This window comes from Schistocerca nitens, chromosome 12, assembly GCF_023898315.1.
Source record: "Schistocerca nitens isolate TAMUIC-IGC-003100 chromosome 12, iqSchNite1.1, whole genome shotgun sequence".
NCBI lineage: Eukaryota > Metazoa > Arthropoda > Insecta > Orthoptera > Acrididae > Schistocerca > Schistocerca nitens.
The window spans coordinates 98,280,367-98,301,866 of record NC_064625.1 but is presented as its reverse complement, the minus strand read 5'-3'; the positions used below and the strand labels follow the sequence as shown (position 1 = coordinate 98,301,866).

Sequence of the window (21,500 nt, the reverse complement as noted above, 5' to 3'; positions counted from 1 at the left end):
ACGCAACTGAAATCTTAAGAGTGCTTCGAAAAGAGCAAAATTTCAATGATAATGTCAATTTTTAAAGTTATGTGAGTATTTATGCATTATTTTTGAGAATAGCATAATCAAAGTCATGAACAGATGACGAGTTGCATTTTTGCAATCTGATGAGGATGATTTTATACTAAGTGATAATGATTCCACCTCTGAAGTTGCATCAGAAAGTAGTTGTGAAGAATCAGATGAAGAGGCTTGTATTAGGCCTTCTGCTGACAAATATGTTTTTGGAAAAAAGTCGTGCAACAAGTGATCGAAAGAAGCTCCTCCTACAACTCGTACCCATGTTCACAATATAGTTAGTCGCCACCTAGGCACTAGACGTGAAGCAAAAACGCTTGATTCTATATCATATATATTCATATTATCTGCTTGGGAACCATTCATTACTGAAGATTTGTTACAACTAATACTCACCAGTACAAACATCAAAATACTTGACATGTGAAACAAACACAGAGCTCCTCAACCAGCATTCATAAAGCCGCTATATATAACAGAACTGAGAGCATTTCTAGGTCTGCTTTATTTATCTGGAGTAATGAAATCTAATCACAAAAATGTTGTTGGACTTTTTGCTAATGATGGAACTGGTCATGATGTGTTTCAAGCCACTATGAGCGTTCATTGATTTTTATTCATTTTGTCTCGTTTGCAATTTGATTGTGCTACTACAAGAGATGCTAGGAAGGCTGATGACAGACTTGCAGCTATCAGAGATGTTTGGGAACTCTTTATACACAAATGTCAAAAGTATTATACTCCAGGAGCAAATGTGATAATCGATGAAATGTTAGTGCCCTTTCATGGTAGATGCGCATGTAAATGCAAAAGAAAGCCAAATATGGGCTCAAAGTAATGTGCCTTTGTGATTCATGAACATTCTATTTATGCAATGCATTTGTTTAAACAGGCAAAAGGACAAATAAAAGTATATTATCAATTCCAACACAGGATGTTTTGAAATTAATAACACCTATCGTGGGAAGCAATAGAAATGTGACAGTAGACAATTGGTTCATGCCACTTGAACTCTTCGATCAACCAGAAGCCAAAACGTTTACTGTCTTAGGCACTCTAAAGCTAAATAAACCGCAGATCCAAGAAGAATTCAAACCAAACAGAAAGTGCCCAGTAGAATCTGCATTATTTGGGCATAACAAAGGAAAGACAATTTGTTCTTGTGTTCCTTGGTAAGGTCGAACTGTTGTGTTGCTTTTCATCTATGCACCACGATCAGAAAATTAGTACCCAAAAGACAAAACCTGAAATGATCATTGATTACAATGCCACAAAAGGAGGAGCGGCCACACTGGACCAAATGTGCACCAACTATTCGGTATCACAGGGAACATGCGGGTGGCCAATGTCTGTATTTTATGACACTTCAAACATAGCAGGAGTCAATGCTGCAGTTTTACTTCAGTGCACCAAGCAACTTGATCAAACTGATGATTTAAAAAGAAGAGAATTGCTACAGAGGCTTGGAATGGATTTAGTAAAACCTTATATACAACGTTGAGATGTCCTACCCCTTTCTCGTGAACTGGGAGACGTTGTTAAACTTGGTGGTACTCCTCTTGCCTCAACATCCTCAGAGCCAGAACCCATGAGGAAAGCAAGATGCTATGTGAGTGCAAGAAATGCAGACAAGAAAACCAAAATAGTGTGTGAAAAATGCTCAAAACATGTTTGTCCCGATCACAGATTTTCAGTGTGCGAAAATTGTTTGTAACCGTATCTCAAATGCGTAAAAATGTTTACAATATTCAGTGATAAATGTGCAATTCAAAATAAAATTTCTTTAAATTACAGTTTCATTTAACTTATTGGGGTACTCCAAGACCCCACTAGAGTATTAGTGTATGAGCATTTCATTAGAGAAGTCAAGGGCTTAACTTCTGATTGGAGTTAATGGGTTAAATATTTGCCTTTAAGCACATATGCACAGAAAAGTTTAGTAAAGGTTTGAAATTATGATTACTGTTTGTTGGAAGTTGCTAAGTGCTCTCATTGTAAAACACGGGATGATTGTAGCCTGGTCATTTACACTCAACTTTAAGCAAAAGTTAATTTTTCACACAATTCAATGTTTACGACATGCCTCCCGAAATTTGTTGTACAATGCAACAACATATCAGGTCCGTTCAGAGATACATGTCGATATTGTATGCAATGTGTGTTGCAAATGGAGTCAGCAACAAAGAAGTAATAAATTAAAACATCATGCCCAATGTTGAAGTTTTACTGTGCACCATTTTAAGCAAAAGTTACTTTTTCATGCACCTCAATGTTTTTGATGCCATATCTTTAGAACTCTGTGTTTTACAATGATGTCATTTTCCAGGTACATTCAGTGGTATATTATGTGGACACTGTCTGCAAACTGTGTTGTGACTAGAGTTGGTAGTAGAAAAGTAATAAAACATAATGCCTGATGTTGAAGTTTAACTTCACGAACAGCAAAAATTGAGTAAGCAATAATAATTTTTCATTTTATCATTTTGTCATGGGTGCAAGTGAGAAAAAGTTCTGTAAAAGTTTGAAATTACTTGCACAGTTTGTGGGAGTCACTAAGTGCTTCCATTCTCAAATACTGGATGAATGAAATTTGTGCACCATCAGTTACAAAAACACACTGCATCCAACTGTAATACTTACCTTATTATGTTAAACTCTTAACATACCTCTTAATGAGTGGATTATGGAAACATTTTAAATTTTTAATTTGGTTGAAAATTACACAAAATACTGAAAACTGAATTTATGTTGCCCCCATGCTGTAAAAGGTACTGAATTCCAAGACAGCATTTTGGTAATATAAATATTCCTACCAACCGGGACAGAATCATTGTGAAAAACAAAACAATGCTCGGAATGGAAAAGATTACCACCACAAGTGGTACATCTTGGATATCGTATTAATGATCCAAACCCCAGAACAGAAAAAAGTAAGCATGACAAAGGGTCAGGCTTACATTGGTTAAGCTTCAAACGACACAGTGTGAAGCCGAATTTTTGAAGGCTGCAAATCATCATAGCAACTGGATCACCAGAGTCATCAATGTACAACACACAGCAGTACAGTAGCGTAGTGCAGTGGTTAGCGTTTTAACATGATGTGCAGAAGATCATAGGTTTGAATCTAGCCAAATGGCGTGAAAATTTTTTAATTTCTAAATGTAATCAAAAGACTTTGATTATTATTTATAGTCCACTAACTGGTTTAAATTTAATTTCTTTCATTTCCATCATTGTCTTGACTGTTTTATTTGCTCTTATTTTGTTTCCTAACAATCTTTTTTCCATGTGAAATCTGCTTATGTCTCCCATAATCTGAAACCAAGTGCCAACCAGGACCAATCACTGTTTGGTAATGTGGCATCCCACGCAGTTAGTGTGAGAATAGTTTATGACAGCAAGAAATCACAGTTTGCTTTTACTGTTGAAACTTAAATTTTTCTGTCTTGAGTTTGCTCATAGAGATTATCTTTAATCACCGTGGACAAAGCAATCTTAGTTTTAGTTCTGCCGCAGATTGTCAATAGCCATTTCTCGGCTACACTGCACATCATGAAGTTGTGGAGAGATAAGGACAGGAGTTTTAAGTTCAAAGCTACAAACTGTGTCTCCTGCCGCAGTTCAGTCACCAGTCACTTAAAATCATCTGTCAACAGAGCATCTCTCATTTCCGACATACCTCGTGGGAGCCACTTCCAACATTGCTCCACGTTACACATTAACAGCATTTGTGATTTGACTTGCCGTGCTTGTGTCTCGTATATTTCTGAGCAGTAGCCATCACCTGAGGTGGCAATCCCACAGGAGCAAGTGACAGACATCAGGTATCAAGTAATTTTAAATGGACTGTAGGTGTTGTACACGAGACTAGGGAAAGTTTTGATAAGGAGCCCACATCTGAAAATGTACTGTTTGGATATAAAATAAGTTTGAAGATCTTCTTTTCACAGTACGCACACTAACTTGAGAAGAGTGCACTGTCATCCATTAAGCCACCAAACACCAGTTCCCCCCCACCCCCTCCTTCCAAATACAGCGATGGCTGCCAGAAATGGGAACACTACAACCAGAAGGGTCGATTATGGTGCGCCAAAGACACACCTCACTCGTGACTATCAAGAGGACATCCTTTGTCATGTGGAACACTGCACACATCACGGGCTCCTGCATGGCGCACAGACCATGGCTCATTGCTTCAACTGCGTGTGTAATGTGAAGTGGGAGATTTGAAACCAATCCAATCTTCAAATGTATACTACATTGAAGAGTATATTTCTGGACAAGAGTACCTCATCAAAAGGTTATCTACTAAGTTCCCTCTACAACCACCAGAAGTTTATAACAGAAATTGTGAAACACCACTACAAGTCCCCACCCAAACAAGACAGACAGAAACGAAGCTGAGGATCAGTTGATCCTTTCACTGCTACAGGCGTGCTCTCTCCATTTTACACTGCGGGTCCTTTTGATATGGCTATGCTGGTGCCTGTGCTGAAAGACAGCACTCCAGCCAATACAAAATACTTGTCATCTAATTTTTTGAAAACTACTGCGTGAATAAATTTGATTTTTGCATGTCTTACAGTCCAATATCTTCACTCAATAAAGAATGAATTTCATTTCATTATCCATCAAACTTACTGTGCTGCATCAAATTAAGTAAAATGCACATGAAATGTTAGAGAGATTGCAGAGATATAAACACATCGTGTAAATGTATAAAATGTATAGTAGGTATTGATATTTTATTTAAAACTGCCAGCAGAATGATATCTCATTGTTTGTTCTTAAGTTACTGGGTTTCACATCCAATGTAAAGCTGCGTGCAACATGCCCAGTTCTGTCCATGCAGACTTGCCAGCCACTATGGAATACTTTTCATTTGATTAAAAAAAAACTATTGTGTAAAAAAATTGATTTTGACATATCTTACAGCCTAATATCTTTGCTCTATAGAGGACTGAATTTCTTTTTATTATATGCCACAGTTACTGTGCTGCACCAAATTAGGTAAAACACAGTGTGAAATTTTAAAGATTTAGCAGAGGTAAAAAATTCATTCCGTAAACTTTGCAGAATTGATTGTAACTCACACATTGCAGTGCATAAAATGTAGACAAGATAATGAAATTTTATTTAAAATTTAAAGCAGAACAATATCTTATTTCATTCCTGAATTATTAGGTTTCATATCCAATAGATGCTCACATGCAGTGCTCCCATTCACAGCCTTGCACATCATGAACAGTGAGAGGTCAGCAGCTCAGGACACATACAGATGTCCATAGCACTATAGGAAAACCCAAGTGGCATACGAATACATGTTCACAACACCTGGGGAACAGAGCAGCAGGATGTGCGTGCACATCCACAGCGGTGAAAATGTTAAAGTGTTAAAGGGTTAAAGGACTCACCGTGTCATGTCCTCACTATAACCATCACACGCCTTCTATCGCAGATAGGATGAGCAAAGTAAACAGCTGAATATCTATCTGCTGCACCTATGAACTTCAGTATTAAAGGGTGATAAATCGCAACTGAAATATTTGTTCTGTTATTCAAGATTTCTTTGGAACTACCCTCCTCCTACTTGTATTTGGTTGTTTGTTATGATTGCCAGATGTCTGGGATGTCAATTCCTCTTAAACTGGACTGCTTACTACAGTATTCATTGCTGCAGCATCTACAGCTTCAGAAAACTTTAAACACAAATCATTATTCCTGAGTGTTTCAGTAGCGTCACTACTTCACACACTGGTTCTGCCTAATGATTCTGTTAAACTTCTGTCTTCCTTAATCATTACCAAAGTGAAAGCTGAATCTATATCTCTTCATATGAATTTGGAATCTCTATGGCATCATGACCTACCTAATCCAGGTGGCATCTTCTGGTGTCTCCAGATCTTTCCCAAGTACATTTCCTCCTCTTGATCTGCGTATTTGCTATTACTAAATTTATTGCAAAACTCAGTGTCGCCTCTTTCTCACTCCTGCTACCAACCCCACATTCTCCCATAATTCTGTTTTTCATTCCTTCCACAAGGACGGTGTTCCTATCAACCAAGATAATTTGTTTTTCATCTCTCTTTACATATCGAATTATCTGTTCAGTATCCTTATATACTTTCTCTATCCCTCTGCCTTATGCTTGTGACAGTGGCGTGTACACCTGAACCATTGTTGTTGACATTGGCTTGTCGTCAATTCTGACAACAGCCCTATTACTGAACTGTTCACAGCAAATAACACATTGCCGTAACTTATACTCCAGATATACCATTTTCTGCTGCTGATAATATTACTCCATATTCATCTATCCAGGAATCCTTATCTTCTTTTTATTTCACTGACCATTACTGTATCACACTGAGTCACTGCATTTTGCTTTTCAGATTTTCTAGCTTCCCTAACATACTCAGACTTCTGGTATTCCACATTCAGACTCATAAAATGTTACTCTTTCACTGGTTATTCCATCTCTTTCTTCCCCTTGGTAGTCCCCTTTCTAAGGATCAGATGGGGGATTAATCCAGAATCCGTCCCAATGGTGAGATCATTGTCACACTTTTTCAATTTCAGACAACATGTTCTTTTGATAAACATTACCCATCCGTAATGAATGTGTTTCCATAGCCTTCTGGAGCCCCACACCATTGATTACTAATTATTCTTCCACTTCCTGGGTAAATTTCCGACTCCATTTTCTTTGACAAGGCTGTTAGCAGAATGAGGGTGAATCATTATACTAGAATTCGTTGGCTGACACTGTTGTTGATATTTATTTGAAATCCAAGCAGTGATGGATTCCAACATGAGCCCCTGGATATTTTGAGTAATAGTAAAAGATAAGGCCTTTAGACTAGGGTGACAATATCTGGAGACAAAAACTAATGATTCCTTGACTCCTGTTTGTGTAAGACAGATTGCTGTTGCTGTCTGGTAAACTTTAACATCTTTATAGAGTCGGAAATTATTCCACGACTTTATCATTACTGTAATCATTTTGTTGCATTTTAGAAGTTGGAGACCTAATTTGATTGGGGAAAACACATAAAAAAGGAAAGAAAGTTCTCTTGACATTATTGCCAACATTCTGCACCAAGTTCGTCACTCATAATAATTGCACATTACTGCAATATGAGTCACAACCCGTCCGATGTCAATGCTCTTAGTTATTTACAAGGGTCAGACACACTGCTGGCTCATACTTGTCTGGTAGTATCTTCATTTAACACCTGTCTCATTCTGGCTGTTTACTGTTTATTATACACTTACAGCAACTGTCAGCAATCTGTTTGCCACTCGCTGTTTGTATCTGCATGCAGTTGTCATCAATCCTCCTTGTAGTGCATCTCTTGCCTATATATACCCAGCAGTTAAGTAATTTTCACTAATTTTTCCTTTGAGAAGACTCACTCCCACAATCGTTTTATATAGCGAATATTGTTAACCCTCCGATTGCTGTGAGCAAGTTAATTTATCACACTCTGCACTCCCCAGGTGCTGAAGACACATTTAAAAGCAGTCTCCGGGTTGTCGTAAAGTGCTATTTACATGTTTACGCATTCCTTTCGGTCGAAGCTCTCACAGTTCAGGACAAATCACTTCCACATCTCTGTGAATAAAAAAGTTTTGAATATTTATCATATGCGTGTGTTTCTTTGCATGCTTATCATTCATAAAGGAACATCATGTCCATATCTTGCTCCGTTAATGAAATATGATGATTGCTAAGGCCATGCAAGTCCTGATGCATATGTATGGAAGCAGGTATGCTGCACACTCCTGTTAACTAGATTTAAAAACCAATAATTAGAGAAAGAAATGAGATACCATTTTGCTCTTAATTTTAAATAAAGTTTTGATACTTTTTCTACATTTCATACACAGCAATGTACAGGTGCATTTACAAAGTTTCAAGAGTGGTCTCATAAGAAAGAATTTTATTGAAAATTTATGTACAGTGAACTAAAAGTTTTCAAAATATGATCCCTGTGCATAAACACAGTGTTGCCAGCATTTTTTCTATCATTCATAGGTTCCTTGGAACTTTCTGTTCAAAAGACTGTCAAGGGACCTCATCGGAGCTACCTGGACCAATGGAATAATGATAAATCGCTACCTTTTTAGGTCTCTCTTGATTCAGGGGAACAAAAAGAAGTTGCTGGGAGCTAGGTTGGGACTGTAGGTTGGCTGCAGCAGTGCTGCCATGGTGAACTTGACTAAAACTTCACTGGCAGTGAGCGACCTGTGAGAGGGTGATTTGTCGTGGTGAAGAACTCTATAGTCTTTGGTCTCTTGGCAGACTCGATCCTCCATACGGCAGAGCACTCCAGCTTAAAACTAACCTGTGACAGTCTGTCTGGCAGGAACAAATGCACTTTCACAAAAATTTTCATCAGTTCCACTTGCTGAACATATCCCAGTGCAGTCGTTGTCTTAAATGTCCTTGTAGCCATCTTTGAACTTCTTGTGCCACACGAAAACCATTACACATGACATGGTTTCTTCTTTACAGGCCTTTTAATCATACCAAAAGTCGCTGTAGTGGTTTCGCTCAGTATTGCACACAACATTACCGAATAATGCTCCTCCAATTGACACTGCATTAACGGCTCTGAGTTTTTGACGGTAGTCACTGACATGTACTCATGCCACCAGCAATCTACTCCCTCCAATAACTCAGAGGCAACTGCCACTGGTGCTGTCGGTTAGCTGACGCCCCCACTACTTCACCCAGTCAGTGGAACCAGTCTGTGCCCCCTTGCCCTACTTAGGAAAAAACCATTCTTGAAACTTTGCGAATGCATCCTGTATGAACTACCACAAACCACACAAAAAGTTTAGACTATAAGCTTTTACCTCTGCAAACTCTTTATAATTTGTGAAATGGTTCACTTAATTTGAGGAAATGCTGTAACTACGACAAATAATGAATAGAAGTTCAGTCTTCAACTTTTGTAGTCCTGTCTTCCTCAGTTGCGTGTAATAATACGGTATGTTGATAATTTTTACTTATGGACCATCTGACAGCAACTGAACAAAACACAATTTTAGTGCCATACACGTTTCGCCTTTATTTTCTGCAAGGCATCATCAGTGGCCTGGAATATGTAGATATGTTTGCTATTTAATTTACATTTTTGTCACTGTGCCTATAGGTTATAAACAGTTCTGGTGGTTGGTATTTCCTATTAAGTAGTAATGTTTTGAACTGTACTTACAGGTTGCGTGGACAATTTCTTACATATTACACTCCTGTTGGGTTGGGTTGTTTTGGGGAAGGAGACCAGACAGTGAGATCATTGGTCTCATCGGATTAGGGAAGGACAGGGAAGGAAGTCGGCCGTGTCCTTTGAAAGGAACCATCCCGGCATTTGCCTGGAGCGATTTAGGGAAATCACGGAAAACCTAAATCAGGATGGCCGGACGCGGGATTGAACCGTCGTCCTCCCAAATGCGAGCCACTCCTGTTGCATTTTTGGTGTTGTTGTTCTTCTTATGAATGCCAATTTGCGTGTTTTTTCCACATTCCACAGCACTATGAACTAAACGCTTGTTTCAATGCATTGTTTTGGTTTCTGTTGCTGACTGTCAAATGTTTTTGCCAAACATCGAATGTTACTGCCAAACTTTCGAATGTAATTATTGAAGTATCTGTGATCTGTTCGTGTATGCATTGTGTGTGTGTGTGTGTGTGTGTGTGTGTGTGTGTGTGTGTGTGTGTGTGTTGGTGTGATATAATTCTTTAGTGCTGTGTGTGTGTGTGTGTGTGTGTGTGTGTGTGTGTTTAACACACACACACACACACACACACACAAATGCATACACGAACAGATCACAGATACTTCAATAATTACATTCGAAAGTTTGGCAATAACACTCTATCTTTGGCAAAAACATTTGACAGTCAGCAACAGAAACCAAAACATTGCATTGAAACAAGCATTCAGTTCATAGTGGAGTGGAATGTGAAAAAAAGCAAATTGGCATTCATAAGAAGAACAACAACACCAAAAATGCAACAGAAGAGCAATATGTAAGAAATTGTCCACGCAACCTGTAAGTACAGTTCAAAACATTACTACTTAATAGGAAATACCAACCACCAGAACTGTTTATAACCTATAGGCACAGTTACAAAAATGTAAATTAAATAGCAAACATATCTACATATTCCAGGCCACTGATGATGCCTTGCAGAAAATAAAGGCGAAACGCGTATGGCACTAAAACTGTGTTTTATTCAGATGCTGTCAGACGGTCCATAAGTAAAAATTATCAACATACCGTAAGAAGTTCAGTCCTTTATCGAGCAAAGATATCAGACTGTAAGATGTGAAAACATCAAATTTTTTCGCCGAATAGCTTTCATAAAAGCAAATGAAAAGTATTTCGTAGCAGCCGGAATCCTGTCTCTCAGCACAGGTAGCAGCTTTAGATAAACAGTACAGCAACAACAAAGCTATGCTCTGCATAGAATGCAGAAAGCATGACTGCAGAAGTCTAGGGGTTGATCTTAGACTTCCGAGTTACCAGCTTTATACAAGGACTATCCACAAAGTACATTACGTTTTGGAATTAAAAATAAATAAAGTATTGGAATTTTTTTTATTATATACAGATGAAAGCCACACTTCAATACTACTTTTCGACATAGTTGCCATTTAAATTAAGGCACTTATCATAGTGATGGACGAGCTTGGAAATTCCTTCGTCGTAAAATTCGGCCGCCTGCGCCTTCAACCACGTGGTTAATCACTAACCTGGTAGAAATACGATTTTTATGGATTTCCTGGAAAGAGGCACTACAATAAACTCTCAAAGGTATTGCCACACTCTGCACAACCTCAGAAGAGCAATACAAAACAAGCGCAGGGGAAAGTTGGGCACAAAGATCTTGCTGATTCGCGACAACGCCCGGGCCCACACAGCAAATGCTACTCGTGAAGTTCTCGAATCTTTTAAGTGGGAGTTGTTTCCTCATCCGCCGTACAGTCCCGACCTGGCACCGAGCGACTTCCACTTATTCCCAGCAATGAAGTGGTTGGCTATGCAGCGTTTTGATGACGACGTACAGCTTCAAGAAGGGGTAACCACGCGGTTGAAGGCGCAGGCGGCCGAATTTTACGACGAAGGAATTTCCAAGCTCGTCCATCGCTACGATGAGTGCCTTTATTTAAATGGCAACTATGTCGAAAAGTAGTATTGAAGTGTGGCTTTCATCTGTATATAATAAAAAAAATTTCCAATACTTTAGTTTTTTTAAATTCCAAAACATAATGTACTTTGTGGATAGCCCTCGTACTATTATGTTGTTAACAACAGCCTTCAAATCCACCAATCAGAGTGCAGATACGTGTATTATGTGAGCTCCCCCAAACCTCTTCAATGGATGAGTTAGTGTGTAGCTTTCTGAACTATGTATAGTTCTGCCTACAATCTAGTTTCATTTGTAATTTAGTTTCCTACTATCTCCACAGCCATATTCCTCTCTTATTCAAATAGATCACCTGATGATGACTTGCTAAAATGTTGGAACCAGTTGTGATACGAACTGTGTGGCCCGAGGCGAAAAAATAAATAAATAAAATAAAATAAACCTATCAGATATACCCACCTCTCCCATAGCACCATAGTGCGGTGGAGCCATCACAAAGCACACGCAACCACGTGGGAAGAGATCGTCGACGGTGCGGTACTTCGGGCCGTCGGCAACTTTGTCTTTTGTCTTGATGTCCTTCACCGTCGTCTGGAGAGCATATGCTACAGGTGTGGAGCTCCACTGCAAAGTACCAGGTCAAGACTTCAGTGGAAATAACAATACTGTGTGACACAATTACATCGAGTGGAGTACCGATTGTTCTGAGGGACAGAGAGGACTTTTCTGTCCAGCAATAATGACCCAAACATGCAGAAAGATTAACAATACAGGAGCTGAACAAAACAGCATGAACTCTTTGGAGCAATATGTACTGTATCAATACCACCTATCTGCAGTGACCCTCACCATAATGAAAATGGCAGACATAAACCTCTCTGTGATCTACAGTACGTGTAAATTGTGAATCGTAACAAGAATTATAGTTTTTTTTTTACACAAATAAAAAAAAAAAAGAAAAGAAAAGAGAAAGGCAAACAAACAAACACGCGCACGCGCACGCGCACGCGCACACACACACACACACACACACACACACACAACACACACCAAAAAACAATTGTTTGGATGGGACAGACACTGGTACACGTGATGTACCTGTACAGACAAACAAATGATTACAAATTCAGAAAAATTGGACAACTTATTCAAGAAAAGAGCTTCACACATTCCGTAAGTCAATAATGCACTGGTCCATGTCTGTCCCTTACGCAACCAATTATTCGACTTGGCATCAATTGATAACAGTTGTTGGATGTCCTCCTGAAGAATATCTTACCAAATTCCATCCAACTGGTGCGTTAGATCATCAAAACCCTGAGCTGGTTGGATGCTCCAAACATTCTCAATTGGGGAGAGATCCGGCAACCTTGCTGACCAAGACAGGGTTTGGCAAGCACAAAAACAAACAGTAGACGCTCTCACCATGTGCAGGCAGGCATTATGTTGCTGAAATGTATGCCCAGGATGGCTTACCGTAAAGACCAACAAAATGGGCCTCGAATATCATCAGCGTACCACTATGCTGAAAGGGTGCCACTGATAATAACCATAGGGGTCATGCAATGAAAACAAATGGCACTCCAGGCCATCACTCCTGGTTGTCTGGAATTATGGTGGCCAACAATCAGGTTAGTATCCACCACTGTCTGAGGTGTCTCCAGACATGTCTCCAGCCTAGAGCCTCACTGCTGGAATAGAATTGTCTTCAGCGGTGAGTCCTGCTTAGAAATGAGTCCCAATGACCAGTGAAGAAGTGTTCGGAGATGCCATGGGCAGCAGTGGTATACCAGCCTAACTGTCACCCACGATAACGCCTGACAGCCAAGAGTGGTGGTCTTGTGGTATCATTTCATTTCATAACAGGACCCTTTCCGTTGTCATATGTGACACCCTTACAGTTTCTTGATACACTGACTATATTCTACATCCTGTTTTGTTGCCTTTCATGGCAAGCCACCCTGGGCTTACATTTCAGCAAGTTCCTACTGCTTGTATTCATGCTTTCCAAACCATACCTTAGCCATTAAGGTCACCGGACCTCTCCTCCATGTGAGAATGTTTGGCAATATTGACAAGGCCCTCCTACAAGCTTGGGATTTTGACAATCTAACACACCAACTGGACACCCAACAACTCTGTCAAGCAATACTAAGACGAATAACTGCTTGTATAACTGCCACAGGTGGACCAATGCATTATTGATTTAGTCAGTTTGTGAAGCTTTTACTCTTGAATAAATCATCCAATTTGATCTGAGATTGTATTCGTTTGTTTATCTGTGCAGGTGCAGCATGTGTACTGGTGGTGCATATTCAGTAGTGGGAAAATTTTGTTGGCTGAGCAAATAAGTGGGGAATATGTTGTTGTGGTCTTCAGTCCTGAGACTGGTTTGATGCAGCTCCCCATGCTACTCTATCCTGTGCAAGCCTCTTCATCTCCCAGTACCTACTGCAACCTACATCCTCCTGAATCTGCTTAGTGTATTCATCTCTTGGTCTCCCTCTACGATTTTTACCCCCCACGCTGCCCTCCAGTACTAAATTGGTGATCCCTTGATGCCTCATAACATGTCCTACCAACAGATCCCTTCTTCTAGTAAAGTTGTGCCACAAACTCCTCTTCTCCCCAATTCTGTTCAATACCTCCTCATTAGTTATGTGATCTACCCATCTAATCTTCAGCATTCTTCTGTAGCACCACATTTCAAAAGCTTCTATTCTCTTCTTGTCCAAACTATTTATCGTCCACGTTTCACTTCCATACATGGCTACACTCCATAAAAATACTTTCAGAAATGACTTCCTGACACCTAAATCTATACTCAATGTTAACATATTTCTCTTCTTCAGAAACGATTTCCTTGCCATTGCCAGTCTACATTTGATATCCTCTCTTCTTCGACCATAATCAGTTATTTTGCTCCCCAAATAGCAAAACTCATCTACTACTTTAAGCTTCTCATTTCCTAATCTAATACCCTCAGCATCACCCGATTTACTCGACTACATTCCATTATCCTCGTTTTGCTTTTGTTGATGTTCATCTTATACCCTCCTTTCAAGACACTGTCCATTCTGTTCAACTGCTCTTCCCAGTCCTTTGCTGTCTCTGACAGAATTACAATGTCATCGGCGAACCTCAAAGTTTTTATTTCTGCTCCATGGCTTTTCTTTCGTTTCCTTTACTGTTTGCTCAATATACAGATTGAATAGCATCAGGGAGAGGCTACAACCCTGTGTCACTCCCTTCCCAACCACTGCTTCCCTTTCATGTCCCTCAACTCTTATAATTGCCATCTGGTTTCTGTACAGATTGTAAATAGCCTTTTGCTCCCTGTATTTTACCCCTGCCACCTTCAGAATTTGAAAGAGAGTATTCCAGTTAACATTGTCAAAATCTTTCTCTAAGTCTACAAATGCTAGAAACGTAGGTTTGCCTTTCCTTAATCTTTATTCTAAGGTAAGTCGTAGGGTCAGTATTGCCTCACGTGTTCCAACATTTCTACGGAATCCAAACTGATCTTCTCCGAGGTCGGCTTCTACCAGTATGGGGAATATACTGAACTGAATGAAAGAGAGTGCAGTGCCACAAAACTGTTGGCTCTGGATCACTCAATCCTACCACTTGCGCAATCACAGTTAATGTCCAACTGTAATTCATTTTGTACTTCAATATATTATGATGTTGTTATATTTTAATATGCTACATTTTCAATTTTTATATACATAATTTTTTTTTAACACTGTTACTGACTCCGTAATTAATAAAAAAAAGTTTTTGGTACAGACAGTATAACTTTTTGTCATCTTGCTGCATTACACCCTAAAGTCATTTTCTTACTATTTTTGGGGTGGCCAGCTGACAATCGTCAACAAACTTGAGTCTTCTGTGGCACTTATTTACTTCAAAAAATCTTACACAGTTTATCCAAAAGTATTTGAAAAGGTTCAGAAGACTGGAGCAACTAAACATACAGGTGACGCAGTCACTGATCACAAAGTTGCACTTGGACAACTTTTTCCTTGCACTGAATAGCACTGGTGAAGTCACCTGCTCTTAGGTGAAATTATTTCTAAATTTTGGTTTTCATCAGGAGGTGTCTTCGCAGGTTCTACACTCTAGAAAACAATTATGAATCACCTGTTTGTGAAGAACCACCTCGCTGTTATTGATGATGTGTTTTATGCCACAAAGAGTCGCCGCGTGAACCAAAACTGACGTAGAGCCGATTTCCACGCCCCTCTTGGTCATGTACCTGGTAGGAAAGCAAGCAATGAGCATAATTTATAACAAACTGAAAGCACATTGCTACAAACACTGCACACATTCTTCACACAGTCAATATGCAGAAGTAATAGCATTCACACTCATTTTCCTTCTATGAAACTACAGAACATCTTCAAAAGAATTTTTTGTGGAAATTGCCAGAGCAGAGGAATAGGTAACACCACATGAATGACCTCAAGATGAAAGCTGTAGATTCACACTGAAGGACGCATCACACCATCCCAGCCACACTTCCAACAGTCACTGTATGTAACGTGATGCGTTACACCACATTGAGGGTGAATCAAATATAAATGGGATTTTTGTTCCTGGGCATCAACAGTTGGTAGGAATGGATCTGCATTTCTAGTACTGTTGGGTGGGACCATTAGGAGTAGGATACATACTTCCAACAGCATTGTCAGTAATGCTCAAGATATCAAAGCAACAGGTGCACCCCTCCACTGCGCAGTGTGTAATTACAAAATTTCTTTCTTGTGAAGGAATGTACTGTGCAGTACATATACTAGTAACAATGGAATTCAAAAGCTTAAACTCATCAACTTGTGCTAAGTAAACCATTAGAGAGATTGAGGCCGGTAAGTAAAATATCTTATCTCACTGTAAACACATAGTTGTCTAATGCAGTGAAAGAAATGCTGCTAACCAGACATAACCCCGAGTCCACGCAGTAAAGCCACACACAAGGGCTCAGAGCTAACGTCAATACTCGACTTAGGTTGGGACGATCAGGTGAAACAGACAGATAGGCTCGACTGCTGCAAATGTGGTGAGCTACATCATCTGGTGAGGTCACATGTTCAAAATTGTCATCCCCTTTCCAGCTTTCCACGCCCTCATACCTCCTAAACTAGTAGGTTTCTTTCTAATTCATACAATTAAATTTAACTGGTTTATGCATTAACCTTTTTGCTTCTACAGACAGGCTCTTTGCTTTCTGTGCTGAGCCAGTTTTCGTTATGGCTGTACTGCTCACCAAATGTTGGTATCTGTGCTGAGAAATGGCATTCCAGCCACTATGAAACACTCGTCCGATTTTTCGAAAACTATTATGTGAAAAAATTTGATTTTTGCACATCTTACAGTCTGATATCTTAACTAAATAAAGAATTGGATTTCTTTTCATTATCTGTCATATTTACTGTGCTGCATCAAATTAAGTAAAACAGTGAACAAAATTTTAAAGAGTTTGCAGAGGTAAAAATGCACTGCATAAACTTTGTATATGGTTGATTTTAACTCTTACTTTGCAGTGAATGAAATGTAGATAAGATATTAAAATTTCATTTAAAATTGAGTGCAGAATGATGTCTCATTTCATTGTCACATTATTCAGTTTTATAGCTGACAGATGATTGGACGCAGCACGCCTAGTTCCATCCATATGGACTCACCAGCTGTTGTGAAAGACTTATGATCTGTTTTTAAGAAAACTATTACGTGAAAAAAATTAATTTTTGCAAATCTTACAATTGGATATGTTCACTTAATAACGTAATAAAGGATTTTTTTTTTTTTTTTTTTTTTTTTTTTACTGTGCCGGTACATTACAGTGAATGAAATGTAGATAGGATACCAAAATTTTACACAGAATTGAGAGTAGAAGGATATCTCATTTTGTTCTCCAGTTATTGTGTTTTATATCCAAAGGACAACTGCATGCGACAGGCCTACTCGTACAATCGGCGTATCTCAAAAACGATTCAAGATACTGAAACGAGGTTTTTACAAATGACAGCATGCAATGAAGCACATTTGTTGTACGATAAATACCCGAAATGTTTTTATTCACTGAGACATGGAAATAACTCGTCCACAGCAGTGAGAGTTCAGTGGCTCAGGGCACACTGAGACATCCTCAGCACTGTAAGAAAATCTGAGTGGCACGCTTTTACAATCGACAAGACCTGGGGATTAGCATAGCAAGACATGAATACATGCTCATGGCAGCGAAATGGTTAATAGCATTAAGCAGTACAATGCCAATTTATTATCAGGACACTATACTTGATAAGTTTATGTGATTTGCTGGTCTTTTTATAATGTATGCCGTGACTAGTCTCACATCCCTGAAGTTTCTCCTTCTTGATGGGAATGTACAGAAAACAATGACTGACTGGACGAGATGCTGCACGCTCTAGGCTGACTACTCACTGTCTCTTGATGGCCTGCACCTGGCGCGACCACGTATCCCTCCCTTCGGCGCTCTGCCTCTCCTTGTTAAGCTGGCCTGATGCAGCCAATGACAGGTTGAACTCGTGGTTCGAAACAGCGTACACCCTGTGAACAAAAATGGGGTAATAACAATTTGCCACTCTAGAATTATTAAAGAACTTACAGCTAGTTGAAAATGATTGGAAGTCAAGCAAGATGCAATGACACAACACGATTTTAATGTTAACCATTCAGATATGCTGAACACACAATGTAATGCATCTGTAATGTTTAGAAACCGTAGGTGGAAACATTAACATAAAACACCACTCAGGAGTTAGGCCTAGGGTCTGTTCCAACCAGCTGACTGCTACCTACGACACAGTACGAGGAGCGATCCACAATCTTCAGATGCGAGATCGACGTGCCACCAATCTCTCTGGCAATTATTGCCAATATATGAATGAATAGAAGCATATTTCACTTGGGGAACAAGGAAAATCCAAGGTACCTTTCTAGAAAAGGGAAGCAGCTGTATGAATATCCGGAGCTCAAATGGAAAACAAGACTCAGCAAAGAAGGGAAAGCTGAGAGCTGTAAGTAGTATATAGAGGGTCTATACAAGGGAGATGAATTTGTAGGCAATATTATAGAAATGGAAGAGGACATAGATGATGATGATGAAGTGGTGGTGGGATATGTCATACTGCAAGAAGAATCTCAAAGGGCAGTGAAAGACCTACGTCGAAATAAGATTCTGGGAGTAGACGACATTCTGGAAGAGCCTGCCAGGACAAAACTCTTCCATCTGGTGTGATAGATGTTTGAGACAGGCAAAATACCCTCAGACTTCAAGAAGAATGTAATAATTTCAATACCAAAGAGAGCAGATGCTGACATGTTCAAAAATTATCGAATTATCAGTTTAATACGTCACTGTTGCAAAATACTAACACAAGTTATTTACAGAAGAATGGAAAAACTGGAAGAAAATGACCTCAGGAAAGATGAGCTTGGACTCTAGAGAAGTGTAGGAATATGTAAGGCCTGACTTATAACTTATTTCTGAAGACAGGTTAAGGAAAGGCAAACCAATGTTTATAGCACTTGTAGACTTAGAGAAAGCTTTTGACAATGTTGACTGCAATGCTCTCTGTGAAACTCTAAAGGTATACGGGTAAAATACAGGGAGCAAAACTTGTACAGAAACCAAATGGCTATTATAAGAGTTGAGGGGCATGAAAGGGCAGCTCTGGTCGAGAAGGGACAGACTGGGTTGTAACCTATCCGTGATGTTATTCAATCTTTGCACTCAGCAAGCAGTACAGAAACCAAAGAAAAATTTGGAGTAGGAATTAAAATTCAGGGAGAAGAAATTAAAACCTTGAGGTTTGTCAATGACATTGTAATTCTGTCACAGACAGCAAAAGACTTGGAAGAACAGTCGAACAGAATGAACAGTATCTTGAAAGGAGAATATAAGATGAACATCAACAAAACACACACACAACTGCAGTCTCAGGCAACTAAAATCACACTGTGAGCATCAGCACCAGTGCATGATGGGAGTGGCGACAGGGTGGGCATAAGGGGAGGATGGAGCGGGGAGGGGGAGGGATAGTATGGTGGGAGTGTTGGACAGTGAGTGCTGCAGGTTAGACTGAGGGCACATGACTAGTTTCACAGGTTGCCCTGCCTTTGATAGGATAAGTGATGTTAGTGACTGGACTGGAGTAGGTGGTGGTGGTGGTGGTGGTGGTGGTGGTGGTGGTGGTGGTGGTGGTGGTGGTGGGAGGGTGTGGGACAGGTTTCGCATCTAGATCCATCACAGGGGTATGAGCCATGAGGTAAGGGATTGGGAGCAGGGGTTGTGTAAGGACGGACGAGTATATTGTGTAGGTTCAGTGGACGGCAGAATACCACTGTGGGAGGGGTGGGAAGGATAGTGGGTAGGATATTTCTCATTTCAGGGCACGGCGAGAGGTAATCCAGTTGGAGGCTAATTAAATACATGAAATGCAGTGTAAAAACAATTATCAAATTTTTAATTTTCGAAATAAATGCCACTGCCATATGGCAATGCTAGTTGCTTACACGAGCTAATATTTCACGTTTACATAAGCACTCAATATAGTTATGGCATGATCATATTTAGATATAATAACTAATCTTTTTGAGTGCAACATTGACAAAATGTTGATATGACAAAAGTAACCACATATGTAAACAGTAACTAAATTATTAGATGAACATAGTGTCATACATATAGTAGGAATGTAACAGGATGACTCAATCAATGTATAATCCTACTCTGTATTTAGAACACACTGTTCTTACAATTGACTTACAGTTACTTCCAGCACATCTTTTCTTTTTCTTCTCTTCTATATATTGAATACAATGTGATTTTCATAACAGCACATTTGCTATTTCCCGCCTGAATTGTAATTGAGAAATTTTTGGTTTGCCTGGTTTACTGTACAGAATCAAACTGTTTTGCACAGCTACATCAAGCATCCATGTCAACAGTAGCCAATACCAATTTTTGCTATGAATTCCAGTGTGGTAGCATTCCAGATTTTGATCCATTTGGTCTGTTCCTCCCATGTACAAGATATAGTCTGCAATTAATTGAGGCCTCAAGATTTTCACATGTGGGGGAGATCACTGTGATTACAGCATTTCCATCCAGCAGACATACAGCAGTCCATTATTTCTCTCAATTGCAATGCCACAGCACCAAAGATCTTCCTTGGAAAAATAGCCTATACTTTGAAGTGAGCAGTTTTTCGTATTTTCTCTTGTAGTTCCAAAGGCCGAATATCTAGAGAATTTTAAAAACAACAAAAGGACAGAACTAGAAAAAAGATTATCCATCTTCTCTATTGGAATTTCATCAAGTAATACCAGTAAAGGGCTCACTGCCTTGCTAAATACACCAATGGGGCAAAAAAATAAATAAAAATAAAAAAATAAAAAAAATAAATAAATAAATTAAAAAAATCACAGCACTAAGGATAAGTTGTGTGACATAAATGAAAGTTGGTAGGCGTCATCCTACATCTAAAAGATGGTGTCTAACTTTTGCACCAGGTGCATAAGGGTGATGCTAGTAATGCCACTATAAGGATGCAAATTAGGATTGCTTTAAACAAACACTGTAACGGTCATGAGTGTTAGTTACTTTTGAGATTGGATGCGGTGAGTTGATGTTAGTCGAGACTGACTTTAAGGCAACAAACACACCATTATCAACATCTCACTCTGCTGACCCAGGTCATGTGACAGGGCTACAAGAAGCTGGATGCTCCCTGTGCAATAGTGAACAAAGACTTGGCAGGAATGTAGACATCGTACACAATTGCTGGCAGTGGTGGTCACAAGAATGTACAATTGCAAGAGCAGGCTCCAGATGGACACGTGGCTCTGCCGAGAAGGAAGACCGTCACGTTCAGCATATGGCTCTGGCACATCGCAGCATCAATTTGAGCAGCAGTTGGCACCACAGTGACACAACAAATCGGTTACTTCAAGGACCATCTCGAGCCAGACGCCCCGCAGCACGCATTCTGCTGACTCCAAACCACTGCACCATTTGCGACTTCAGTGGTGTCGAGCAAGAACCCTGTGAAAGGGCGGGGTGGAGGTCAGTTGTGTTTTCTGATGAAAGCTAGTTTTGCCTCGGTGCCAGTGATGGCCACGTGTCGGTTAGGAGGAGGTTAGTCTGCGTGCTGTACACATTGGACCTACACCTCAAGTTACGGTCTGGGGTGCAATTTCATATGACAGCAGATCCCACACACCCTGACCGCAAATTTGAACATCAATCTGGTGA

The 21,500-nt window shown here is 39.6% G+C and overlaps 1 protein-coding gene and 1 non-coding gene across 2 annotated transcripts in view; both read right to left on the bottom strand.

The window, feature by feature from the left end:
• Positions 1-21,500, bottom strand: part of LOC126215118 (5'-3' exoribonuclease 1) — a 185,714-nt gene that overhangs the window by 87,425 nt on the left and 76,789 nt on the right. Inside the window, exons 16-18 of the mRNA XM_049941772.1 lie at positions 17,666-17,791; positions 15,365-15,479; positions 11,681-11,845 (exon numbers count right to left, since the gene is read on the bottom strand). Of these exons, the coding sequence (XP_049797729.1) occupies positions 11,681-11,845; positions 15,365-15,479; positions 17,666-17,791 (406 nt within the window). The remainder of the gene's footprint in view (positions 1-11,680; positions 11,846-15,364; positions 15,480-17,665; positions 17,792-21,500) is intronic.
• On the bottom strand, positions 9,784-9,903 carry LOC126215475 (small nucleolar RNA SNORA23). The gene has a single exon (XR_007542137.1). It is a non-coding gene; the product is annotated as a small nucleolar RNA SNORA23 (small nucleolar RNA).